Source organism: Rissa tridactyla, chromosome 24 (genome assembly GCF_028500815.1).
Source record: "Rissa tridactyla isolate bRisTri1 chromosome 24, bRisTri1.patW.cur.20221130, whole genome shotgun sequence".
Classification (NCBI taxonomy): domain Eukaryota; kingdom Metazoa; phylum Chordata; class Aves; order Charadriiformes; family Laridae; genus Rissa; species Rissa tridactyla.
Genome location: NC_071489.1, coordinates 1,178,352 through 1,206,208, shown reverse-complemented (window position 1 = coordinate 1,206,208; position 27,857 = coordinate 1,178,352). Strand labels below are relative to the sequence as shown.

The 27,857-nt window shown below is 51.6% G+C and overlaps 2 protein-coding genes across 2 annotated transcripts; both read right to left on the bottom strand.

Moving 5' to 3' along the window:
- Positions 1-39: 39 nt before the first annotated feature.
- On the bottom strand, positions 40-11,922 carry LOC128901214 (keratin, type II cytoskeletal 1-like). Its single transcript, XM_054183046.1, has 9 exons — positions 11,762-11,922; positions 3,645-3,798; positions 2,902-3,113; positions 2,646-2,706; positions 2,149-2,244; positions 1,647-1,811; positions 1,121-1,246; positions 207-427; positions 40-76 (listed from the first exon to the last, which is right to left on the bottom strand). Exons 1-9 carry the CDS (start codon positions 11,920-11,922, stop codon positions 40-42), a joined length of 1,233 nt encoding a protein of 410 aa, XP_054039021.1.
- Positions 11,923-19,855: 7,933 nt separating this feature from the next.
- On the bottom strand, positions 19,856-24,964 carry LOC128901213 (keratin, type II cytoskeletal 1-like). The gene is made up of 7 exons (XM_054183045.1): positions 24,377-24,964; positions 22,764-22,981; positions 21,791-21,851; positions 21,123-21,218; positions 20,602-20,766; positions 20,387-20,512; positions 19,856-20,080 (listed from the first exon to the last, which is right to left on the bottom strand). Exons 1-7 carry the CDS (start codon positions 24,962-24,964, stop codon positions 19,856-19,858), a joined length of 1,479 nt encoding a protein of 492 aa, XP_054039020.1.
- Between the last annotated feature and the right edge of the window lie 2,893 nt (positions 24,965-27,857).

Here is a 27,857-nt window from a genome sequence, read left to right as displayed (position 1 = left end):
GATTGTCTAAGGTCATAAGGAAAACAGAAAAGCTTGAGCTTACTTACACACTCTCACAGGGCTCCCAAGGCATATCCTGAAGGAGAAGAAGGTCACAGGGTTAGCCACCATGTAACTAGTGTTTCTAGCATTTTCCAGCCTCCCTGTCTCTGCCAAAGAGTCCCAAGGACTGAACAGTGCCCACACATGGTCATGGTGGTACCCACCTGCTCTCCTCACCCTCCAGTAGAGTCTTATACGTCGCAATCTCGATATCCAGGGCCAGCTTGACATTCAGCAGCTCCTGGTAACCCCGCAGCATGCGAGCCAGCTCGTCCTTGGCCTTCTGGAGGGCATTCTGCAGCTCAGCGTGCTTCTCCCGGGCATCTTTCAGGGCACAGTCCCCGCGCTGCTCAGTATCACACACCGATGTTTGCAGAGAGGACACCTGCCAGGGGAGACACAAGAAGTCCTTACTTTCCCTGCCCTCTTTCTTGCCACACTCACCTTTGAAGGAGAAATCCTCACTTCTTTTGAAAGTGCCAAGTTGGGAAGTATTGAGGTTGTTTTTAGGAAAGCCAAACGTTTCCAAAATCAGATGTCAACTCTGAAGTAGTACAGAAAGGCTGGACTTGTCCCTGCACTGCCAGACTGTGTTTAAGTCTTGTTTCGAGGATACCAATGCTTTGTTCTAATTGTAACTAATAATTAAGGTTTTCCTTTACTTCCCGTTATAAACTATATAATGAATTAGATGGTCTGAAAATTATACCAGTTTCTATGGGTGCTGAATTACTGGTGAGTCATAATTCTACCCTACTTATTGGATGCTTTGAACCTGTGTCAGAAGCATTGTCTTCTGCCAGAATTCTCGCTGGAGCAATTTTAGCAATTTTCCGAGTGGCTGTAGCTGATCCAACTATCTAATTTAGTGCAATTAGTTCTTTGCAATAATCAAAATGATCCAACAGAAAATAGGCCAGCAGATAATCCTTCTTCCCTGCTCAGCACTGGTAGGATCTTCTCTAGACCAATGGAGCCAGTGTGAGGCAATGCTCTTTGCTAAAGACGAAAGAAATGTAGAAAACGTGACCTGGGATCTCACATCTGGGATCTAGTGAGTAAATATGGTCCATCATACCTGCTTCTTCACATTTTCAAGGTCACACTGTCTTCTCTGGATCGCAAAACCCAGCTCTTCAGTCTCTTGCTGGTGGGACTTCAGTTCATTGCGACATCTCCCCTTTGCCTCCTCAAGCTCTTGGAACTGGTGGTAAGGAAGGAGAGAGGTGGCAATTAATACTGGTAGCGTAGGCAGTATAGGAGCCTTGAGTCTGTTTCCAGAGTGAATTAAACTAGGTTTAGAAAAGTCCTCATGACTTTGCAGCTCCTGAGGCTTCCAGCAGCAAATGGAGCTTCCCTCCTGTAGCTTCCGTTGTTCAACTCGCCTACAACCTCCCCGTTCTCCACGGGACTGAGTCCTGTCCCATTGTGCTGTATCTGTTCTGGGGATGTTCTCCTGACTTTGACACTCAAGGAGTTTTGCAGAATGGAAAATTAGGTCCACAAATTACATAGTGAAGCCAGAAGGAAAAAATCACCACCTTTGCACTACTACTTTTGACAGTGAGAGAATTAAGGCAACATCGCTGGATGCTACAACTTACCCTGGTTCTGTACAAGGCATCCAGCTCTGCTTTGCTTTTCTGAGCTACATCCTCGTACCAGCACGCAACGCTCCTGAGGACACTCTCCATTTCCAGGCCTCGGCTGTTGTCCATCTTCACGATGACAGAGGTGTCACAGGGACCTCTCTCCAGCTCAGCGATTTCCTAAAAGCCATGTGAAGTGGCAATAAGCTGTCAGGATGTCTCAGTCCCGTCCCTGGCGTTCTTATCTCACACTCCAGTGGCAGTAACACCACCACGGAGTGTCTGACCTGAGCCACAACTCAGGAGTTGAGACTAGATTTGGTCACACATGCAGCTTGAGGATTTGGGGTTTTTTGAGATCTCAAAGTCTTCCCTATTTGGGATCCCCGGGGGGCGGGGGGATGCCTACCAAAGGGAGCCTAATGGATTGGCTTAATCAGGCCTAAATCACCATAGACAAGGAGCGGATGGTAGGAATACCTGCCATCAAACAAGGTTGGGACAGGGGCATCCATACCTGAGCAGAAACACATTTCAGGAACTCTGTCTCCTGCTTTAGGGTTTCCACCTTTGCTTCCAGCTCTGCCTTGGCCAAATAGACACAGTCTGCATCCTAAAAGAGTTTCCAGGCATTTAGAAGTCAAAATGGTGCCTAGGCGGAGACCTAAGGCAATTTCATCATATTTTTAGAGTAAGAAATTTTGTTCAGGAAATGTAATTGGGAAGCTCAGATGTCCCCTGAACAGAAACAGCTGAAGGGTCCCAAAGGCATATAAAATAGTGCTGAGTTCTTGCTTGAAAAACATCATGACTTGGGCATTAGGACAAGCAAGCTGTCAGGTTAGAATGGACAGAGGTTTCGTGCTCTCTGGCAATACTCTGTGACGTGTTTTTCCATACTTGGCCAATGACTTTTAACATTCTCAAGACCTAGCCCTTGCCTTGCAAGGAGCAGATCAGAGGGAAGTCCTTGGATCTCCGCATCCAACCCTTCCGTTAATACAAATTCCTTACCTTCTTCAGTAGCACGAACTCGTTCTCGGCAGCTGTGTGTCTGTTCCCTTCCTGTTGGTATCTGTTGGGGAAGAGAAGAGCTGAGTTGTTGGGTCGTTCTGAGACTGGAGACCTTGTTTGTTGGTATTTAGGGGTCAGGGCGCTTTTGGATCTCAGCCTTTTTTTAGAGAGAAGTCTATTTATATGGACAAAAATAAAAGTCCATTAGAGAAGCTGTTTGAGCTCACCGCCCTGTGGGTGGTTTCTGCTCACTCACTTGCATCTGAACTCTTCAACAAGCTTCTCCGTGTCGATCAACTCAGGCTCCATCTGCCCCTTCTCGTGCAGCAATGAGTCCAGCCGCCTCTGCAGGCTGCAGATGAAGTTGTCGAAGATGTGCTTGATGCTCTTACGGGATGGCAGGACCTGCTTTTGGAGTAGGTCCCATTTGGTGGCCAACACCCTGTTCTGCTGCTCCAGATGCTGGACCTGCATTCAGAAAGCAAAGCCACCTTCTTCAGACACGTGCATTGTACGGGGACGAGACGAATGCGGGGTCAACTAGGCATCTGCTCTTCTGAGTCAGTGCTCCAGGGGCTTGTTGTTGTTTGAAGGCAATGAGAGGACAAAAGGGGGGCATTGCCGTCTTCATAATCCTATAATCCTACATCTGGACATGCTGTTCTCCAATTCTCCAAGGAAGCCCTAGACAGCACGGCCTTTGTGGCAGCTACAGAAATGGAACTGGGGCGTGGAACTGGATGATCTTCAAGGTCCTTTCCAACCCAAATCATTCTGTGATTCTATGATCAAATCACATAAGCACATAAACCAGATTAAAATAACATTATCAGCTTGACCTGCACTTGCAGCCCATGGTACTGGAGCCACACATGCTAAAACGAGCACAAGGCTCATGTAATAGGATGAGAGAAGGAGAGGAATCAAAGACCTGAGCGCAAAAAGGTTTCCTTCACACTTAAATCTCATCATTCCTTTAAGCCTTGTCTCAGCTCTCACCTTGTCAATCAAAGAGGCAAACTGGTTATTGAGGCTCTTCATCTGCTCTCTCTCCTGCTTTCGGATGTGCTGGATTTCAGGGTCGATCTTCACCTCGAGAGGCTGCAGCAGGCTCTCATTCACGAGCACGGCACGAATACCTTCACTTCTGCAGCTCCTGCCGTGGAAGCCTAACCCAGGACTCCCACCTTCACCGTTGGCATGGACGCCCCTGCACCCCCAGCCTCCCCACACCCCTTGTGCGAGGCTTTGGCCAGAAGAAATGCATTGACACCCATCTGTGTTTTGGGGGCTTTGGCTGCTGTGGCTCCAGGCTCCATAACCTCTTCCAAATAGTGCCGCAGAGGGGAAGGCGCTGGTCCGGCAGCGGCTCATGCTGCTCGCAGCAGAAGATGACGAGAAGAACTTTCTTCCATGAAACGACCTCCCAGCTGACAGCTGCTGGCTCATGCTGGCAGAGGTGATGGAGGGAGGATGCTGGAGGACAGCAGAGGATGCAGCTCAAAACGGGTCCTCTCTGCTCCGACACCCCTGAGCACCTCCTTTATACACACCTCAGAAGTGGGGCTTGGTTGAAGCAGATGAATAATTTGGGGGTTTCTTGGGGTTTGCCTTGCCTGGCAGCAATTTGTAGGTTTAAATATGCAAAATAATGCATAACACAGAACATTTGTGAAATCCTATGGAATTTCAGTGTTTTTAAATTGCTTTGTTTGCATGCTCAGCTTGGAGGATCCCATGGGCTGGGTTTTGTGAGGAGTCTTCTTTGGTTTGAGTTTGTCCTCCTTCCTTATATTAATTACAGTTTAGCAAATGGCCTTAAGAGTATCTCCCTCTGTCAAGGACACGCTGTAAAGGAATGTTCTGTTGAACAGCAAATTGTAAGTGATTTTTGCAGTATCTGTTCTTTTCACACTCGCTCCCTTCACAAAGGATGGTGTGAGTCCATGAGGTACAGCCAAAGGCAGCCCAGAGCTTGGAAGCTGGGAACCACAGTGTGGACCAGACATGCAAATTTTGTCGCCGTGGTACAAGAATGCAAAATATTTCTTTTTTATAAATAGCCCTCCACACACCATCCCCAGTTAAAGACCACAGCTGATGGGAGGGACTCATCTCTTCTAACTTTTGATGCTAGGTCTGCTGAGAGCCAAGCATGTCTGAGCTAGTGCTCCCCAGAGAGCCTTGTTCTTCTCCACTGAGTCCAAGAAAGTCTAAAGTCAGCGAATCACAGAATGGTTTGTGTGGGAAGGAACCTTAAAGCCCACCCAGGGCCACCCCCTGCCCTGGGCAGGGACACCTCCCACCAGCCCAGGTTGCTCCAAGCCCCGGCCAACCTGGCCTTGAGCCCCTCCAGGGATGGGGCAGCCACAGCTTCTCTGGGCAACCTGGGCCAGGGACTCACCCCCCTCACAGCCAAGAATTTCTTCCTCAGATCTCATCTAAATCTCCCTCTGTCAGTGTAAAACCCTTCCCCCTCGTCCCATGGCTCCCCTCCCTGCTCCAGAGTCCCTCCCCAGCTTTCCTGGAGCCCCTTGAGGTAGGGGCTGGAAGGTCTCCCCAGAGCCTTCTCTTCTCCAGGCTGAACCCCCCCCAGCTCTCTCAGCCTGTCCCCACAGCAGAGGGGCTCCAGCCCTCTGACCAGCTCAGACCTGGATGCCCAGCTTTTAGAGGAATAAATTAGTGTAGCTGTATCTTCTTGTCAAGATTTTGGCTTTGATTGTGTAGAACACATCAAACAATGAGACTTGTGTGGAGAAGACAATAAATAGCTTAGAAAATAGGAAGCTCAGCCACAAGGCTGTTAACTGGATGCTTGTTAATCGTTTAATTGGAAACAGTGGTAGGCTCGGCCTTGGTGGGCAGACTATGAACGCACCAGCAACCTGCAAAAATACCTTATTAATACAGCTGCTGTGTGGCTACTCTCGGTTACTATCCTTTATATTGGAGCTTGTAATTAAAACCCTTGGGATACCCCAAGGCAAATAGAAAAGATTTATGAGAGTTGTTTGACAGACAGGGAAGAAAAGGCTGATAAGTTTAATGTATGTGCTGAGAGCCTCACAATACCTCAGGGGTGGAGCCACGATCACATCTCTGTCCTTGTGGCTTCCTGCCAAAGTCTCTTTCAAAACGGAAAGGCGAAGGGTTTCATTTCAGTCGATGTGAAAGAAATGGGTTTCCCCTGCTATTATGCCACACTAATCCTTAACTTTTTCAGTAGGCTCCAACCTTGGTCAGTGTTTTTTTGGCATTTAAACATTTCAGATCCCCAAGAAGTGGGATAGTATTTCACATGCTCGTTTCTTTCCTTGGTTTTGCAGGGATTTTTTAATTAATTTTTTTTTTCGCTCCCTGGGCTCATTGGACGGCTCTTTCACCACCTTTCGCAAGAAGGCTGATGACAAAACTGGTTACCAGAAACCTTGCTGGCTTTCTGTCTCCAGGAGCGGCTGATGCCAAAGGTTTCTTGTACCTCATTATTTGCAAATGTTCTGCGCTGGAACAGCTTGCCCTTAGCCCAGCAAGAGAGATAATTGATGGTATGAAGTAGCTGGAAAGACAACTAGCTTAATTGCAGGTTCTTGACAGCACTATCAATTACACCTACACACAGAAGAGCAGGAATGCTTGAAGTCCTGGGTGTCTCACTTGGCTGCTTAAATACGAGCAGAGTCCGCAGCAATCCCAGCTGGAAGAGCAGGGTTGGAGCCCAGGAGGAGGGCACTTGGCCTGGAGCTGCTCTGACTCCATCTTCATTTTGTGCTTCCAGTTTGTCTCTCCTTGGTCTTCCACTGAATCCCCTTGCTGCATCTGCATGGCCTTGGTGATGAGGTGCCACGATGATTGAAGGTCCTCCTGCACCTTCTGAGCAGCGGTGCGTGATCTCAGGGCCCTCTGCCTGGCCCCGCTGCTACCAAGGAGAGTTTGGCTCCTCTCAAGCAAGGATGAGCTAACTCAGAGCTTGTGTTTCCTCTCTGTGGTTAGAGCCTACAGGGTCATGGATGGTTTCAAAAGTTTCCTCTCATAGATACACTTTGATAAGCAAAACCCCTGAACTTGGGTTTTCACACCCCCAGACATAGCAAAAGGTTCATCCATCTGGCTGAGCCTCACCTCTGAGTCTGGCTGTCCCCTGGTGACCCCGAGTCCCCGGAAAGCAGATGATGCTAACCTTGGTCTGTTCTCAGCTGCCCAGCTCAGGCTGTTCTTCTCCCAACTTCATCTCATCCCACCCAACTTGCTGCAGGAGACAAAGGTTTTGTGTGTCATTTGACAGCAGAGAGTCTCCAGGTTTAAAATACACCAGATCTTCTCCACTTGCTTCCATCTATTTGATGGAACTTGATGTATTCATGTCAGAGCAATGGTGTTTGCTGCAGCTCCCTTTCAGGAGAGGGAGGGTTGTACGCGTATGTGGGCACCCGGCGAGTAGCTCCCAGGCTAATCACAGCCCATTAATTCACTTGCAATCACCAGGAATTTTGGAAAGAGGCCCAGCAATGGAGAGAGGAGGCCCACAATCTTCATGGTGCTACAGTGTAGCCTTGACTAATTTCACAGGATTTTGCCCAAGTAAATCAGGAGGGCCACATCCATACAGCGAAGAGGGCTGAGGCCCAAAACTCCATCAGTCAGAGAGAAAACGGGAGAGGCGGCGCAAGGACCTGTTCTACACCACTGTGGTACAACTATTTTCTCCCACTAGGTGGTGGTATCTAATGCATCTTCAGCCTCCCTCTTCACATGGGTTCTTGGTTGGGATCTTGGTGGTGACATGAGCCCGTTCAGGCCTAGTCCAACACTCAGAAACCTCTCAGGATACCACTAGCAAGAGCTGGCTCACAATATTTAGAAGCCAGGACAGCACAGGACCAATAAGGTCCTCAGTCCTTGTGAGGCGGTGAGGTTTCGTATGGATTTGTACTCTGAGGTTGACTATGAGCTCGGATGTTTTGTAAAATACATGTGCATCCGGTAACGCACCCCTGGCAGAAAAACACCACAGAGTTGCCACCACCTTTAATGACAGCTGACCTACTGTCATCTTCACCACCGTGGTGTCCTCCCCTCATACCTGAAACCCTATTCATGGTGTCAGTGCTCTTGGAGGCTCAAGCTGTGCTTAGGCACAGGGTGTCAGTAGACACCTTCTTTCAGTGTCACAGTCTCAGCATGTTTACAGTATTGTGATGACTGATAATACGTGGCCCAAGACATTAATTGACATTAATCTGAATGAATTATGATCTTCTTCTCATGACTTCAGCTCAGACCTTGAACCTCAAAAATCAAAATGTCTCTGGGCACAGCCTTTGGCAGTCTGTCTTGTGGCATTTTCCGTCAAAAATGCATGGGCAATATCTAATTGACATATCAACTTAGTGTTGAGTCAACGAGAAATCAGCAGTTGACATGTGCCCATGCTGCCCACATTGACAATACACCTCTTTTAGACACTTTCCCCAGTTCTCATGTGCTGGGGTGGTGGAAAGAGATAAAATCATCTGCTTGATCATCCCAGCTCAAGTCTGTATGGTCCAAAGATCTGAAACTCAGCCTGCGTCTTAACAGAGCTGAATACACGAGCTCCTTACAGGTACTACTAGCAGGAGTTGGACCGCACAACTGCTGAAGGAAAGGAACGGAACAGCAATAATTTAGCATTTTAAAATATTATATTTTTAGACAACTGAAATCTTGGACCGGACTTTTCACTCCTACTTAAAAAGGGATAGTTTTATGTGGAAGGAGGTGCCAGAACACTCATCTCCAGAAACTGGAGATATGATTATAGCTTAGCTGACAAGCAGAACAGGTTCTGATATACCCTTCCAAACCATTCCTTCACTAAATTAGTCCAGCACTTAAGGCTACGTACTACCAGTGTGTAAACAGTACTTAAAAGAACTTGGTGGAAATGCTGATCGAGCCCCTCGTAGGAGCTGGGGGTAAGCAATCTCTTTTCTCGGCTGGTCTCCCAGGCTCCTGTTACAGTCAACTGAAACAGAGAGTTTGTCTGATCTCCAGTGGGTGATTCATCCCACACTAAGGTAGAGGCACAAATTAGGTCTTTTGAATTGCCTCCAGAAGTGCCTCTTTCTCTCCATTGACTCTCCCTTCTTCCTTTTCCACCTTTCATTCTACAAAGCAGATCAGTAAAAAAAGCCCACAGATCTAACCACAGTGTTCATATTATTTCTTTATTTCTTCTAATTAGAGATGAGAAGCTCTAGGCACGCTGTCTACATAATTAATTTCACAGTGAAACTAAAGCCCAACAATAGTTGGTAGCGTGCAGAATTACCTCTCACAGCTTCCACTTCTTATTGTGAGGAGGGAGGCTTTGTCTTGATTGAAGACTCTTACTCAATCTCTTGGGTATAAAATGGGGTTGTTACGACGCAGCTTATTTATCACTTGGAGCACGAACGGAACTGTTTCAGCGAGTTATGTAGAAGCAACCATTAATCATAGAATGGTTTGGGTTGGAAGGGACCTTAAAGATCATCTAGTCCCAACCCCCTGCCCTGGGCAGGGACACCTCCCCCAGCCCAGGTTGCTCCAAGCCCCAGCCAACCTGGCCTTGAGCCCCTCCAGGGATGGGGCAGCCACAGCTTCTCTGGGCAACCTGGGCCAGGGGCTCACCCCCCTCACAGCCAAGAATTTCTTCCTCAGATCTCACCAAAATCTCCCTTTTCCAATGTAAAACCCTTCCCCCTCGTCCCATGGCTCCCCTCCCTGCTCCAGAGTCCCTCCCCAGCTTTCCTGGAGCCCCTTTAGGGACTGGAAGGGGCTGGAAGGTCTCCCCGGAGCCTTCTCTTCTCCAGGCTGAACCCCCCCAGCTCTCCCAGCCTGTCCCCACAGCAGAGGGGCTCCAGCCCTCCCGGCATCTCCGGGGCCTCCTCCGTCCCCACTCCAACAGCTCCGTGTCCTCCTGCTGTTGGTGCCCCAGCGCTGGAGGCAGCACTGCAGGGGGGTCTCCCCCGAGCGGAGCAGAGGGGCAGAATCCCCCCCCTCGCCCCCCTGCCCACGCTGCCGGGGATGCAGCCCAGGCTGCGGTTGGTTTCTGGGCTGCCAGCGCAATATTGCCAGCTCATGTTGAGCTTCTCCTCCACCAGCAGCCCCAAGTCCTTCTCCTCAGCACTGCTCTCCAGCCATTCTTTGCCCAGCCTGGATTTGTGCTTGGGTGAATAAACCGTCTCAGCTGTTGGAGGGCACCTCTGCACGGCATTTTGCAAGCCAGGGCAGACTCACACCACCCACACGCTGAACCCGTGGGCTGCGAGCCAGGGCAGATGAAAACACAGGCTTATCTCAGCAGGGTTTGCTAACACAATCTCCGTTTTCGCTGCCGCAGCTGACTGCTTCACAGCCTGCGTAGGGCTTTCTGCATTTGATGAGGGCCGTGATAACCTAGTTTTGACTGAAATAGTGTCTAGGCCTCCCCCCATGCAGAGCTCTCATAACTGCTTCCAGACTGCGCTATAAAGGTTTGATTCAGCCCTTTGTGGCTCCCCATCAAAACCTTAACTGTTTTTGTGGCTCTATGGCCATTTGCAAATGGGTCTCCATGGTGGATTTCCCACCAAGCTGAGTATGTCACTGCCCACAGGCAGCCACCCCCAGCACGCTTCACAGTGGGATTTCTTTGAAAAAACAGTTAAGAAGATCCTACCTTCCCTCCGACTGGGGAAAAGACAAAATATTCCTGATGGGACTGTGACACTCCAGTTATCTAAGTGGAGTGTTGCTAAATTAAGTTGACACAGTTACATCGAACGTCTTGAATGAACTGTCCCGGTAATCTCAGGGGCTCTGCTCTTCATTAGGGCTTTTGATTGGACTTAAAGGAGGTTCCGTGAGAAATTTAGAAAACCTCTTCCTACCTCTGCATAGAGGTGACCATTGAATCAGATGTTGGCCAAAAGAAAGTCTTACTTGGGTACATACCATCCAGCTTTGATTTAGGACCCCAAGGGAAAAATGGGACTAGAAGCAAGATAAGGAGCCGTTATTGTTCCTAAACTTTCTGCTCCTTTCTTTATCTGCAGCTGCAATGCTCACAAAACCTACATGGACAATTCGATCCGTCCCCTGGTTAGTTAAAGAGTGACTCCGTGTGGGAATGGTGGAACTGAGATGTAGCCATGTCCTACTTGACTGGATAGATCAGGCCAACAGGACTTGTCCCCTTGGAACACATTTTCACAGCAGGTGTTCAGCATATGCTCCCCGCCCCCAACAGACATTTCTTTTGTAAACATCTTCTTCCACTTTTTCACTATTTTTTTTCTTGAGGTTGGATCAGATCTCCATAAACTGGTTGATATGTTTAAAGAGCTCTTTCAAAAATCTCATCATACACGTGAGAGTCAAGACCTCCCACAGACCAGTGCACACACAACAGAGAGGGTTTCAAGCTTTTAGTTGCCAAAGACAAAGGTTCCAAACAGCCTGAGGTGTAGAGAAAGCCTAAGGGAACGGTAGCAACGATCACAATATTGTCATAAAACCTAGGGGGTGTGCCTGGAGAATTCAGGACATGGCTGTGCAGGGACAAGAGAACTCGGGATTATGTGCGACCAGTTCAGAAGAGCGGTGACACAGTGGTGGGCAGGAAAGGCACCCTCGCGTCCAATAGTGAGGGGAATGCCGTCTTCCCATTCCACTGGCACATTTTTGCATGCAAGTTTTACTTGTGGGAAGCACCTCCAGAAGAACCAGAGCCACTTCCATAAACGGACGTGTAATCCCACCTTCCAGGAGGGCACCCTCCTTCAGAGGTACATTCTCCAGACCCATCTCGCGGGCTGTATCTCCCAGATCCATAACCCCCGTCCCCCCCAGAGCCATACCCTCCACTACCAGGACTGCAGAAACCCCCGGAGCCAGATCCCCAACCTCCAGAACCATACCCAGCACTGCCAGAACTGCAGATATGACCACAGCTCGATCCCCAAGCTCCAGAGACAGAACTTCCTCCTCCACCAGAGATGGAGCCTCTCCTGCCAGAGCTGCTGCCACCGCTAGAGCTCAGCCCACCACTGTGGGGGCTGCATCTGCCACTGCCCGAGCTGGATCCTCCTCCATAGCTGTGGCCACCTCCAGACATGGAGCCTCCACTGCCTGAGCTTCCTCCTCCTCCATAGCCTGAGCCTCCAGAACAGATAGACCCACTACTGCCAAAGCCACCTCCTCCTCCACCACCAGAGATGGAGCCTCTCCTGCCAGAGCCGGATCCTCCTCCATAGCTGTGGCCACCTCCAGACATGGAGCCTCCACTGCCTGAGCTTCCTCCTCCTCCATAGCCTGAGCCTCCTCCACCACAGATGGATCCACCACTGCCAGAGGTACCTCCTCCCCCACCAGAGATGGAACCTCTCCTGCCTGAGCTGGATCCTCCTCCATAGCTGTGGCCACCACCAGACATGGAGCCCCCACTGCCTGAGCTTCCTCCTCCTCCATAGCCTGAGCCTCCTCCACCACAGATGGACCCACCACTGCCAGAGCCACCTCCTCCTCCACCACCAGAGATGGAGCCTCTCCTGCCAGAGCTGGTGCCACCACCAGAGCTCAGCCCACCACTGTGGGGGCTGCATCTGCCACTGCCCGAGCTTGATCCTCCTCCATAGCCGTGGCCACCTCCAGACATGGAGCCTCCACTGCCTGAGCTTCCTCCTCCTCCATACCCTGAGCCACCTCCACCACAGATGGACCCACCACTGCCAGAGGTACCTCCTCCCCCACCAGAGATGGAACCTCTCCTGCCTGAGCTGGATCCTCCTCCATAGCTGTGGCCACCACCAGACATGGAGCCTCCACTGCCACAGCTTCCTCCTCCGCCATAGCTTGAGCCTCCACCACAGATGGACCCACCACTGCCAGAGCTACCTCCTCCTCCACCAGAGATGGAACCTCTCCTGCCCGAGCTGGATCCTCCTCCATAGCTGTGGCCACCTCCAGACATGGAGCCTCCACTGCCAGAGCTTCCTCCTCCTCCATAGCCTGAGCCTCCTCCACCACAGATGGACCCACCACTGCCAGAGCCACCTCCTCCTCCACCACCAGAGATGGAGCCTCTCCTGCCAGAGCTGCTGCCACCTCCAGAGCTCAGCCCACCACTGTGGGGACTGCATCTCCCACTGCCCGAGCTGGATCCTCCTCCATAGCTGTGGCCACCTCCAGACATGGAGCCTCCACTGCCTGAGCTTCCTCCTCCTCCATAGCCTGAGCCTCCTCCACCACAGATGGACCCACCACTGCCAGAGCTACCTCCTCCCCCACCAGAGATGGAACCTCTCCTGCCTGAGCTGGATCCTCCTCCATAGCTGTGGCCACCACCAGACATGGAGCCCCCACTGCCTGAGCTTCCTCCTCCTCCATAGCCTGAGCCTCCTCCACCACAGATGGACCCACCACTGCCAGAGCTACCTCCTCCCCCACCAGAGATGGAACCTCTCCTGCCTGAGCTGGATCCTCCTCCATAGCTGTGGCCACCTCCAGACATGGAGCCTCCACTGCCTGAGCTTCCTCCTCCTCCATAGCCTGAGCCTCCTCCACCACAGATGGATCCACCACTGCCAGAGGTACCTCCTCCCCCACCAGAGATGGAACCTCTCCTGCCTGAGCTGGATCCTCCTCCATAGCTGTGGCCACCACCAGACATGGAGCCCCCACTGCCTGAGCTTCCTCCTCCTCCATACCCTGAGCCACCTCCACCACAGATGGACCCACCACTGCCAGAGGTACCTCCTCCCCCACCAGAGATGGAACCTCTCCTGCCTGAGCTGGATCCTCCTCCATAGCTGTGGCCACCACCAGACATGGAGCCTCCACTGCCACAGCTTCCTCCTCCGCCATAGCTTGAGCCTCCACCACAGATGGACCCACCACTGCCAGAGCTACCTCCTCCTCCACCAGAGATGGAACCTCTCCTGCCCGAGCTGGATCCTCCTCCATAGCTGTGGCCACCTCCAGACATGGAGCCTCCACTGCCAGAGCTTCCTCCTCCTCCATAGCCTGAGCCTCCTCCACCACAGATGGACCCACCACTGCCAGAGCCACCTCCTCCTCCACCACCAGAGATGGAGCCTCTCCTGCCAGAGCTGCTGCCACCTCCAGAGCTCAGCCCACCACTGTGGGGACTGCATCTCCCACTGCCCGAGCTGGATCCTCCTCCATAGCTGTGGCCACCTCCAGACATGGAGCCTCCACTGCCTGAGCTTCCTCCTCCTCCATAGCCTGAGCCTCCTCCACCACAGATGGACCCACCACTGCCAGAGCTACCTCCTCCCCCACCAGAGATGGAACCTCTCCTGCCTGAGCTGGATCCTCCTCCATAGCTGTGGCCACCACCAGACATGGAGCCCCCACTGCCTGAGCTTCCTCCTCCTCCATAGCCTGAGCCTCCTCCACCACAGATGGACCCACCACTGCCAGAGCTACCTCCTCCCCCACCAGAGATGGAACCTCTCCTGCCTGAGCTGGATCCTCCTCCATAGCTGTGGCCACCTCCAGACATGGAGCCTCCACTGCCTGAGCTTCCTCCTCCTCCATAGCCTGAGCCTCCTCCACCACAGATGGACCCACCACTGCCAGAGCTACCTCCTCCCCCACCAGAGATGGAACCTCTCCTGCCTGAGCTGGATCCTCCTCCATAGCTGTGGCCACCACCAGACATGGAGCCCCCACTGCCTGAGCTTCCTCCTCCTCCATAGCCTGAGCCTCCTCCACCACAGATGGACCCACCACTGCCAGAGCTACCTCCTCCCCCACCAGAGATGGAACCTCTCCTGCCTGAGCTGGATCCTCCTCCATAGCTGTGGCCACCTCCAGACATGGAGCCTCCACTGCCTGAGCTTCCTCCTCCTCCATAGCCTGAGCCTCCTCCACCACAGATGGACCCACCACTGCCAGAGCCACCTCCTCCTCCACCAGAGATGGAACCTCTCCTGCCTGAGCTGGATCCTCCTCCATAGCTGTGGCCACCACCAGACATGGAGCCCCCACTGCCAGAGCTTCCTCCTCCTCCATAGCCTGAGCCTCCTCCACCACAGATGGACCCACCACTGCCTGAGCTGGATCCTCCTCCATAGCTGTGGCCACCACCAGACATGGAGCCTCCACTGCCACAGCTTCCTCCTCCGCCATAGCTTGAGCCTCCACCACAGATGGACCCACCACTGCCAGAGCCACCTCCTCCCCCTCCACCAGAGATGGAACCTCTCCTGCCCGAGCTGGATCCTCCTCCATAGCTGTGGCCACCTCCAGACATGGAGCCTCCACTGCCAGAGCTTCCTCCTCCGCCATAGCTTGAGCCTCCACCACAGATGGATCCACCACTGCCAGAGCCACCTCCTCCTCCTCCACCACCAGAAATGGAGCCTCTCCTGCCCGAGCTGGATCCTCCTCCATAGCTGTGGCCACCTCCAGACATGGAGCCTCCACTGCCTGAGCTTCCTCCTCCTCCATAGCCTGAGCCTCCTCCACCACAGATGGACCCACCACTGCCAGAGCCACCTCCTCCTCCACCAGAGATGGAACCTCTCCTGCCTGAGCTGGATCCTCCTCCATAGCTGTGGCCACCACCAGACATGGAGCCCCCACTGCCTGAGCTTCCTCCTCCTCCATAGCCTGAGCCTCCTCCACCACAGATGGACCCACCACTGCCAGAGCCACCTCCTCCTCCACCACCAGAGATGGAGCCTCTCCTGCCAGAGCTGCTGCCACCTCCAGAGCTCAGCCCACCACTGTGGGGGCTGCATCTGCCACTGCCCGAGCTGGATCCTCCTCCATAGCTGTGGCCACCTCCAGACATGGAGCCTCCACTGCCTGAGCTTCCTCCTCCTCCATACCCTGAGCCACCTCCACCACAGATAGACCCACCACTGCCAGAGGTACCTCCTCCCCCACCAGAGATGGAACCTCTCCTGCCTGAGCTGGATCCTCCTCCATAGCTGTGGCCACCACCAGACATGGAGCCTCCACTGCCTGAGCTTCCTCCTCCTCCGTAGCCTGAGCCTCCTCCACCACAGATGGACCCACTACTGCCAGAGCTGGATCCTCCTCCTCCACCACCAGAGATGGAGCCTCTCCTGCCCGAGCTGGATCCTCCTCCACAGCTCTGGCCACCTCCAGACATGGAGCCTCCACTGCCAGAGCTTCCGCCTCCTCCATAGCCTGAGCCTCCTCCACCACAGATGGACCCACCACTGCCAGAGCTACCTCCTCCTCCACCAGAGATGGAGCCTCCACTGCCTGAGCTTCCTCCTCCTCCATAGCCTGAGCCTCCTCCACCACAGATGGACCCACTACTGCCAGAGCCACCTCCTCCCCCTCCACCACCAGAAATGGAGCCTCTCCTGCCTGAGCTGGATCCTCCTCCATAGCTGTGGCCACCACCAGACATGGAGCCTCCACTGCCACAGCTTCCTCCTCCGCCATAGCTTGAGCCTCCACCACAGATGGATCCACCACTGCCAGAGCCGGATCCTCCTCCTCCACCACCAGAGATGGAGCCTCTCCTGCCCGAGCTGGATCCTCCTCCATAGCTGTGGCCACCACCAGACATGGAGCCTCCACTGCCAGAGCTTCCTCCTCCGCCATAGCTTGAGCCTCCTCCACCACAGATGGATCCACCACTGCCAGAGCCACCTCCTCCTCCTCCACCACCAGAAATGGAGCCTCTCCTGCCCGAGCTGGATCCTCCTCCATAGCTGTGGCCACCACCAGATATGGAGCCTCCACTGCCAGAGCTTCCTCCTCCTCCATAGCCTGAGCCTCCTCCACCACAGATGGACCCACCACTGCCAGAGCCACCTCCTCCTCCACCACCAGAGATGGAGCCTCTCCTGCCAGAGCTGGTGCCACCTCCAGAACTCAGCCCACCACTGTGGGGGCTGCATCTGCCACTGCCTGAGCTGGATCCTCCTCCATAGCTGTGGCCACCACCAGACATGGAGCCTCCACTGCCTGAGCTTCCTCCTCGTCCGTAGCCTGAGCCTCCTCCACCACAGATGGACCCACCACTGCTGGAGCTACCTCCTCCTCCACCAGACATGGAGCCTCCACTGCCAGAGCTTCCGCCTCCTCCATAGCCTGAGCCTCCTCCACCACAGATGGACCCACCACTGCCCGAGCTGGATCCGCCCCCATAGCTATGGCCACCTCCAGACATGGAGCCTCCACTGCCAGAGCTTCCTCCTCCTCCATAGCCTGAGCCTCCTCCACCACAGATGGACCCACTACTGCCAGAGCTGGATCCTCCTCCTCCACCACCAGAGATGGAGCCTCTCCTGCCCGAGCTGGATCCTCCTCCACAGCTCTGGCCACCTCCAGACATGGAGCCTCCACTGCCAGAGCTTCCTCCTCCTCCATAGCCTGAGCCTCCTCCACCACAGATGGACCCACTACTGCCAGAGCTGGATCCTCCTCCTCCACCACCAGAGATGGAGCCTCTCCTGCCTGAGCTGGATCCTACTCCACAGCTCTGGCCACCTCCAGAGATGGAGCCTCCACTGCCAGAGCTTCCGCCTCCTCCATAGCCTGAGCCTCCTCCACCACAGATGGACCCACCACTGCCAGAGCTACCTCCTCCTCCACCAGAGGTGGAACCTCTCCTGCCTGAGCTGGATCCTCCTCCACAGCTTTTGCCACCTCCAGACATGGAGCCTCCACTGCCACAGCTTCCTCCTCCTCCATAGCCTGAGCCTCCACCACCACAGATGGACCCACTACTGCCAGAGCTGGATCCTCCTCCTCCACCACCAGAGATGGAGCCTCTTCTGCCTGAGCTGTACCCTCCTCCACAGCTTTTGCCACCTCCAGACATGGAGCCTCCACTGCCAGAGCTTCCTCCTCCTCCATAGCCTGAGCCTCCCCCACCACAGATGGACCCACCACTGCCAGAGCTACCTCCTCCTCCACCACCAGAAATGGAGCCTCTCCTGCCTGAGCTGGACCCTCCTCCACAGCTTTTGCCACCTCCAGACATGGAGCCTCCACTGCCAGAGCTTCCTCCTCCTCCATAGCCTGAGCCTCCTCCACCACAGATGGACCCACCACTGCCTGAGCTCGATCCTCCCCCATAGCTGTGGCCACCTCCAGACATGGAGCCTCCACTGCCTGAGCCTCCTCCTCCTCCGCAGATGGAGCCACATCCTGAGCTTACCCCTCCTTTACCTGAGCTTCCTCCTCCTCCTTCACAGGTGGAGCCTGCGTTGCCTGAGCTGGACCCCCATCCACCAGAGCTTTTGCCCCCTCCAGCAATGGAGCCTCCACTGCCTGAGCTTCCTCCTCCTCCATAGCCTGAGCCTCCTCCACCACAGATGGACCCACTACTGCCAGAGCTGGATCTTCCTCCTCCACCACCAGAGATGGAGCCACTCCTGCCTGAGCTGTACCCTCCTCCACAGCTTTTGCCACCTCCAGACATGGAGCCTCCACTGCCAGAGCTTCCTCCTCCTCCATAGCCTGACCCTCCTCCACCACAGATGGACCCACCACTGCCAGAGCTACCTCCTCCTCCACCAGAAATGGAACCTCTCCTGCCTGAGCTGGACCCCCATCCACCAGAGCTTTTGCCCCCTCCAGCAATGGAGCCTCCACTGCCAGAGCTTCCTCCTCCTCCATAGCCTGAGCCTCCTCCACCACAGATGGACCCACCACTGCCTGAGCTCGATCCTCCCCCATAGCTGTGGCCACCTCCAGACATGGAGCCTCCACTGCCTGAGCCTCCTCCTCCTCCGCAGATGGAGCCACATCCTGAGCTTACCCCTCCTTTACCTGAGCTTCCTCCTCCTCCTCCACAGGTGGAGCCTGCGTTGCCTGAGCTGGACCCCCATCCACCAGAGCTTTTGCCCCCTCCAGCAATGGAGCCTCCACTGCCAGAGCTTCCTCCTCCTCCGTACCCTGAGCCTCCACTACAGATGGACCCACCGCTGCCAGAGCTCAGTCCTCCATGTCCGTAGTTTCCTCCTGTTCCACCTGCAGAGATGGACCCTTTCCTGCTGGAGCTGCTGCCAGAGCTCAGCCCTCCACTCTGGTGACTACATCTGCCACTGCCAGACCTTGATCCCCATCCCTGAGAGCTTTGGCCACCTCCAGATACGGAGCCTTTACTTCCCGAGCTTCCTCCACCTCCGTATCCTGAGCCGCCTCCTCCTCCACAGATAGACCCACCACTGCCCGAGCTCGATCCCCATCCTCCAGTGCTTTTCCCTTTTCCTTCTCCAGAGATCGACCCTTTCATTCTGTTCTTGCTGACACCTCCAGAGCTTAACCCCGCCTTTACGCCTTTCAAGCCTCCAGGTCCTACTCCAAAGATTCCAGTAGCAGTTGCATTGTGGTCAATGACACCTGCAAGAAATGGAAATTATGTCCACCTTATTCTTTTTATCCCAAAGATTCTAAGCACAGCTACGGTAAGTACTTATGTATGGTTATCATTGTCCCTACTCTAGCGGTCATAGCGATATCTTTGAAAAGGGGCAACAATCGTTAGCAGAAGTACATATGAAACGTTTTCTCATGTGGATCTGGCTCTATTAGCTTATCTTTAACATGATTTATGACTTATTCCGTACGTGAACACTCAGTGCAGCCCTTCCTGAAAGGCCAGGAGGTTTCTCTCTCCTTTAGCTGGCCTCCTATATCCACAATTTTTAGGATTCAATTAGATATTTTTTTTTCCCCTTCAATTGTGACATGCGCCACATAGACCTATAGAATAATTGAGGTGTTCCCCACTTCCTACAAATTTGGTTGAAATTAGCCAAGAAGTTCCTGAGTCAGTAGCTCAGTGGTGACATATTGATCTGTATCCATGTGTATTGACACACGTACACTCACAAGGGACTACCTTTTGCTTTACTTCCCCAGGAAAGTGAGACAGGAACTAAGAGGGGGTTTTCTGACGGTAGGCGTTAAATACCACGGACAAAAAAACGACAACAGTACTCTTGAAGCAAAGCCTTGAGATACTTACAGATTGTGGCCGGGGAGCCTTCCTGTATCCTGTGAAGGAAGAGTGACATTGAGATAATGCACCCAATAAAAGCAAAAGTCAGACTAGGCTCTATCGGTAAGTCAAAGAAAGAGGTCACCCCTTCCAGGCAGCAACTCATCCCGGAGGTCTAAGTGATAGATCGAAGAATGGGACACTCTGCTTTGTACAGGTCCTTCTACCCAGGATGAATAGTTTGTCCCTACCTGTTCTCCTCCTCCTCGAGGAGCGATCTATACATGGCAATTTCAATATCCAGGGCCAGTTTCACGTTCAGGAGCTCCTGATAATCATGAAGAAGGCGAGTCAGATCATCTTTGGCCTCCTGCAGGGCATTTTCCAACTCCTGAAGCTTTTGCTGGCCATCTTTGATGGCAGAGCTCCCACGCTGCTCAGCATCTTTAATGGTTTCTTGGAGGCTGGCATTCTGCAGAGGGCACAAACAGAACGTGTCCACTTCCCTTCTACGGGACCAGGGTGGCCAAACCCTTCTGGCAGTCCTTGGAAATTAAAAGACCTACCTCAATGACAAAACTCAGAAGATACATTAGACTGGCTAAATTAACCCAAATTAAATCCCAATGTAGACAGCCAAAATCTAGATCTGCTTCATTTTGAAGAGAAAACATCGTCTCTAGGTTTGCCTCCAAAGGACAGCCGACATTAAACTGCACGAGTCCCCACGTAAAAGTGACTTAAATAGTTTAGTCATATTGTAAAGTATCAGCTTTACCTTTTTTCTTGCAATTTCAATTTCTGGTTGTAGTCTTTGGATCTGCCTGATGAGTTCCTGGATTTCCTGGTAACTGCCCCTCAGTTGCTCACGTTGATTTACCCACATGTTCTGAAGGTCCTGGTACTGATGTGCGGAGAAGAGAACAGATATTTTTGGTTTCTGTTCCACTGAGCAGACAGACTTGCCTCCCTGTCTTGTTGGTGTCTACTCACCCTGCCCTGATACATGGCATCTACTTCAGCTTTGCTTCTCTGAGCAATTGTCTCATACTCCTGCCTGACTTCTTCAATGATGCCATCCATGTTCAGTTCTCTGCGGTTGTCCATGGACAGAATGACACTGGTGTTGCCAATTACTGTTTGCAGCTGGGACAGTTCCTGCAAGGAAGACAAGATTTTGGATTTTAACAGTCCATGTGAGCAGTCCAGGTCGTGTTATGAGGAAAGAAATGGCACCTTCTGGCCAGTTACCCCCTGGAATTTCCCTACATGCATCCCCCAGGTCCTATTGTGCCACCACCAGTATTAATTTTCAAGTGTCTCTTCCAGCCTTCGTGACACACCAGACCCCCTTTTCACCCATGGATGAAAAAGGACTTTGTAAGATCAAAGGCCAAGGATGATCTACTCTCCACACCAAAAAATCCTGTTCAGGCAAAATTTTTGGGAACCTCCAAAACATACATGTCCTTCAAGACACAAGGGTGAGTTTTTAATCTGAGAAGCATACTCACAGCTTCATGTAAGCACCTGAGGAACTCAAGCTCCTGCTTCAGTATTTCCACCCGAACATCAAACTCCGTTTTTCCCATGTAGGCACTGTCCAGTTCCTGTAAAAAAAAAAAAAACCAAAACATAAGCATATTTGTAGTTCTTTGATGGCAAACTCTCCACTGAAGTACAATTCTTGTGAGACTTGGCACGTTTTTTTAAAGCCTTCTTTCCTGGGGTGAAATAATGGCCCACGAATCTCAGATTTCATTTGAAAAGCAATTGGAACAAAGGGAAAGGTTTTGACTCTTAGAAGAAAAGAATGGCTTGGAAATAAGCAAAACAGCTGTGGCAAAATGTAGAAGCGTAGATTTCATTAATTCTTCTAATAAAAAGTTGTCTAAATTTTCTATTCTGCTATCTAGGCCATCTATAGACATTATTTAACCCCTAAGAATGATGTCTCAGCTAGGTTCTGATTGACTAAAGACCAGCACTTTTTAGATACTCATCTTACAAAGGACCTAGAGGCAATAATTTCTCTCCAGTCCTGCAGTAAAAAGCTCAGGTTTTCAATGCATCAGTTAGAGAAAGTTAAGCAAAGACCTTGCCTTTGGAAACCTCAGCAACCATCCAGTTGTTGCTTTATTTCTGAGTCTTTGCATTAGCTCAGTGTCTTGGATTACTTCACCTTTTTAAGCTCCACAAACTCCTCTTCCTTAGATGCGCGCTTGTTGATCTCGTCCTCGAATCTGTTGCAGCAGAGAAAAGAGATAGGTACCTCATGGCCTGTCTGTCTTTTCCAGTCAAGTGGATCGTCCAAAAGGGAATGAGTCAAGATTTTGTTTAACTTCAATTTCTGACAACTGCAAAGACAACTGCAAACCCTCTGCAAAACTATAGGCTAAATTAGGCAGCAAAGTGTGACGGATATAGATCAGTTCTAACATCCCCATGATTCTGAAATAAACCCCATTTTTCAGAGCTGCAGACATATATTATCTTTTGGGTGCAGCTCAGCTAGAAGAAGCGACAACTCTCCTCAACTTGACCCCGCTGCTCAGCTCTGTCCCTCCCCTCCCCGCTCTCCAGGTTGACCAGAGCTACCAGCAGGAGTTGGAGTCCTGGGCTACTCATTGCCTCGGGAAGGAAGGGCACAAAGGAGGACAGGAGGAGGGCATCATAGAATACCAGGTTGGAAGGGACCTAAAGGGTCATCTGATCCAGCCTTTCTTGGCAAAGCCCGACCTTTCTTGGCAAAACGAAGGAGAGTGGGGTAGATCTACAGGGTCTTTGATTTTCCTCTTACTGTTCTGGGTTATACCCTCACCCAATCTGCTTTAGTCTTCCAGCGTTGAAGCCCCATAATGAACCTACTGCAGGGTAGTGCTCTAATGGCTACAAAACTCCTGAAGGTGAGACGCTGAGCTATGCTTTCCCAGAGCGTGATTATCATTGCCTTGGAAAATTCCAGTATGCCTTTTCCCAGAGAAGCTGTGGCTGCCCCATCCCTGGAGGGGTTCGAGGCCACGTTGGACGGGGCTTGGAGCAACCTGGGCTGGTGGGGAGTGTCCCTGCCCAGGGCAGGGGGTTGCAACTAGATGCTCTTTAAGGTCCCTTCCAACCCAGACCGTTCTGTGACTCCCAGACTTGTGATTATTCACCTCTTTTTATAATCCTCAACAAGCTGAAGCATATTATACGCTTCTGGATCCAGCTGCTCCTTCTGGTTCTGGAGCATTTCTAGCTGCCTCTGCAGGTTGCTGATGTAAGATTGGAAGAAAGAGGTGATATTTCTGCTCTCTTCTGGTCGGGTACTTTGCTGCTGCAGAAGTTCCCATTTGGCCATCAGAGCCTGGTTCTGCCGCTCAAGACATTGAACCTGAAAGGCAAAGCAGAAGAACATCTCAGCCACTGGAAAGCACCGATGGGAACGCTGACATCAGCATCTGTCCCTGTAGCAAACCAAATCCCAATTAATATTTCCAGCACAGTTTTGTGTGTCCAGACGTTTGGTCAGGTGGGACCAGCTGTAGTAACACTGGTACCAACACATGAGACGGCTTGGACTCATGCAGGGGGACACTGCTTTTTTTTCCCCAGTCTGTTGCATAGGTGTGTGATTTTACTGCTCTTGTCAAAGTTGACGCTCAAATCTTTGCTGGCTTTTCATTTCTTAAATGCACAATATTTAAGGGGGTGATTGGGGTGGAAGGACACCCCAGCTGTTTCTGAACTACCTCGGACACCCAAATACATGAGAAGAGTTCGCCCACTCTCAGAAGACCACACAGAACCGCTCTCTTCCTAGGTATATCTTGCCTTAGAGAAGAAGGTCAGAAAGACCTGTAACACGCAGAGCTGGTCTTTTTGGAAAACCAGAGGGATAGCATCTCTCCAGCTGGGACACTGAACAGGTTGTAACCTGGCAGCTGACATCCAGAAGATTTTAAAAGAGAGTCAAAAACACTCCTATTTTTCAGGACTGAGCACGCTCTAAAACTTCTAGGTGTAACCAATGCCTTTTCTGTAGGGTAATACAAGAAGCCCTTAAGTCTTCACGTGTAGGAAATGCTACAAGCTTCCACCCCATGCAGAGACACATGTCACCACCCAAACAAAGGCCCGTGTCAGGTCTGTGTGGGTGGAAGTGTTTTTGCAGCTGTTCTGTTCCTGTGTCTGTGAGTAGAAATGAGTGAGAAGTTAAAACTGCAGAGAACGCTGAAAGTGCTGTAGTGTAAGCCAAGGAAAGAGGTAAAGAAGAAAGACGGGGGGGCCGCTGGCCACCTGAAAGAGGCTAGGACCTCCAAGCGAAGAAGTCATTTGTTGTTTTGTAATTTGGAGAAACGCAACATTTTCCTTTGCTTGAGAAAAAGAAACAGAACACATCAAAGATGACCAAGTCCATCGCCCATTTCTCCTGGTAGCACCGAGAATTCTCAGGCCCTGGAGTATTACTAGCCATGCAGAAACCCTCTTCCTCAAAGGAGAAGTGAGTTAATGTGTCAGCGACATCCCAGTAGTTTGTTATTGTCCTGCCACAAAAGATGACTCTTATCCCTTATACTTATCCCAGGGCTAAATGCAACTCATGCGGCAGCGTTTATAGCAAGCTATTAAGATTTTCACACCAGCATAAGGGAATCCAGCCAACGCTGTGATTTTTGGGGCGAGAAGAGGCAACATAAAGGTGTCCCCGTGACTCACACAGGCAGAGCAGCATCCCTTATATTTGCCCCTTCCCAGGTAAGAAGTGAAAAAGAGAACAGGGACTCACCTTATCGATGAATGACGCGAATTTGTTGTTGAGAGCCTTGATCTGCTCTTTCTCATCTGACCGCACTCTCTGGAACTCGGGGTCAACTTGTACTTGTATTGGCCTCAGCAGGTTGGTGTTGACACGGACCTCCTCGATGCCTCTGCTAACACCAGCCTGCCCAAAACCCTGTCCAGCCCCTTGTTCACCAAAGGCACTTCTACCGAGGCCTCCTCCAAGTACCTCCCTGCCTGAACTTCCTCCACACATGCTACCGAGCCCTGCTTCACCACCTTGAAAGGCTCCCACAAAATATCCTCTTCTGCCAAAGCCCCTATCAAGTTGTCTCCTTCCACCAAATCCCAGGCACCTTCCATATCCTCTTCCTTCTCCTCCATAGCCTCCACCAGCAGAAACATTCCTAAACCCACCAAGGTTGTGGAGACTCCTGCTGCTATAACCATACCCATAACCACTGTATCTTTCTTCTCCTCTGTTGTCTTCACAGTGGCTTATGGTGGATGAACTTCTCCCTCCACCCAGCGTGCCACAGTGAGCAGAAGAAGAACTGAAATTCCCATCCCCAAATCTGGAGAAATGTTGGCTCATAGTGTTGCTTTCAGAGCGTTAAAAGATGATAGAGCAGGTGGGGAAGGTTGTAGCACAAGAGGAGAAATGAGAGTGAAGGATCCTCAGCTCCTCTGGTGGGGGTGATGGAAGTTCTCCTTTATACGTTCTGGAGGAGTTAGTCTCCATTCCGTGGTAATTAGCAGGTCTTTTAATGTTGTTATTGGGTTTGGTTCATCAGGCAGCAATTAATGGCTGCCTGAAGAGAGGTCAGAGTAAACACCGCACACCAATGGAGGAATTGTGAAAGTCCCCGAATCCTGCCTGACTCATGAGCTTTGCTCAGATGATATTTCCTTATCTCATTAGCCTGCCCTCCATCATTAATTACAGCTCGCACAGTTATCCATGCACATTACCATGGTTTGTTCTCTCGAATTTCCCCACCTCTTTTGGCATGTCATTTCACGAGACACAAGGCCTTGATATTGTCCTCGTATTGACTTGGGGGTGGCTCACCTTGCCTCACTGCACCACCAGGAGAACCTCCTACAGACAGGAAAGCAGCTCCCGTAGCTTCCCATTCTCCTTTTTCTCCCATTCCCAGTATATCCACCCATGAGCAAGTATTGCTTCTGCAGGGAGAGGGAAGGTGTTGCGAAGCTGAAATAGCGTCTAGAAAACAGAAAAAATGTAATCTCTCTGTATCCATTTTAGCTTTAAATAAATGGGTACAGGGTTTTAAATGCAAAAGAGAAAGCTCCAAGACAAACTCTAATCAATTAAACCAAACATTTAACTATTAAAGATTAAGATGAGGTCACCTTAGGGAACAGAGCAGCCATCACCTCCGTATTCTGGGAGTCTTGGCCCTTCTGCTACAACTGCTCCTGGTCTTCCACATGGCAGTAGTTAGACCGTGAACTGAAACTACCTGTTGGTGGGTGGCTGTTTTTTAGAGGCCCCAGGCAGCTGAAATACCAAATGCAGAGCAGGGCTCCAAGCTTTTCTACCCAGATTCTCCCACTGAGCATCTGCCTGATCCATCCTTCTTTCCTCTCCTCATCTCTGTGCAGGACTCCACATTTCCAGCCTGAGCACACTCCAGCGCAAGACGTGATGGCCATGGACTCATGAAAAGGCATTTGGGAGCCAGTTCCTGCTGCTGACAATGGCACTGGGAGCCTTCAGCATTGACTGATATCTCAAGAAGACAACTGAGGGCTGGTCCGCGGTCTCCAAAAGCACTGGTGGAACAATTTCCACATGGCGAGCACCTCCCCTGTGTCCCCTACACAACGACGGGAGGAGCTGGGCTTCACCTGAAGGGCTCTTCCTTCCAGAGGGGCTGGGTGAAGCCACACCAGGAACCCTTCAGTTATATAGAGGTTATGTGGTCAGGGCTTTGTAATCCCTGGCTCCACTGGGAAAGCGCCTCATAAATCCCCTAAATGAAACGTTTGCAGAGGGAGTTACGAGCTGTTATTAGGCCAGCTGATATATCTAGAAGCGGACAAGATTTTGGGCACTCAGTGACCAGATGAAGGGCTTTTTCCAGCAGTAGACACAGTGTTCTCCAGACAGCCAGATGAGAAATATTACTTTTCCCTCCCAAACGCAGTCTCTTACGGCCTAACACCAGCAATGGCCAAATGGTAGCCCAGACCTTCCTTTCCTGCTACTTTTTTTTTTTTTAGTAATTAAGCTTTAGTGGTCACCTACATTTTACTGAGAATTTCAACCAGATTTTCTACTGATTTTCCCCTTTATATATAAAAGTCTGACTTGGACTGAGAATCATGTGCCCCACTGGAAAGAGTAATTATGGTGAACACTAAAAACGTGTAATGACCAGGATTTTAAAGTGAGTGGGGGGGGGGCGAATCTGGAAACAGATCCGCTTCAACACATTTGGGCAAGGTTTGCCAAAGCATTAGGGTTTTACACAAGATTTTTCCTGTTCTGTTTCAATTGGGCTCAGTATTTTCTAGGTGCTGGTGCATCTCAAGAGAAACCAATGTAAATTGCCCTCCTTCACTCCCGTATTTCGGTCAAGCTGAAAGGTGCTTCCAGAACCATATCCACTCCCTGCAAAATTCTCTGTAGGACAAACTGTGTCCGATCAACGCAGAGACTGAAACTCCCGTGTGACCTTGGAGCCATTATTAGGCTCGGGTAACGATTAGGAGGACAACATATGACTTAATGTCAGGAGGAGGTGAGACTCTGTGGACGTGACCCATGATTCTCCTTGTGAGGTCTGAGCTGAAGCAGATTAACTAACGATTCCTCAGCAACATGCGCTAAAGTCCTAAGGGGTTGCTGGTTTTCACCTGTCTGTAGAGTCTGTGAATGGCTGTTTTGGGTGCAACGCATCTTCGTCCCTTCTCTTTCCATTTTGAGTGGCTGGTCCCAACGCACACTGCATCAGGCAATACTGCAGGTCACCCACACGGATTTTGGAAGGAAGTGTTACGACCTAGGGGAGGGAACACCCACAGACCAAACAAGCCGGCTCCGCGTAGCACAATGGTTAGATAGATGTCTATCCAAAATCACTGCCCTAAATGCATACATCAGCTCACTGCGTGAAGCAAACCAGGTGGCAACTCATGCAGAACCACTGCAGTGACCTGAGGCGGCTGTGTCCTGCTTGAGAAGGCCTCCCGCAAACCCTGCATGAGAAGAGCAGCCATCCCACCCCACGTGCCGCATAATCCAGAGCGTGTAGGCTGCTGTTGTGATCATCGCTGGCACCAGTTCAGCCTTGGCACAACAGACCGAGCCACACCTGGACCTGTTGAGCTGGCTCTAGAAGCAGCCGTGCATCCAGAGAGATGTCCACGCATCCTGCGGATGAAGGGGGAACTTCCTGTGATACCTCCTTCTTCGCTGCAGTAAGTTGGCATTGCTCTTGGATGCGCCTGGGTAGCTT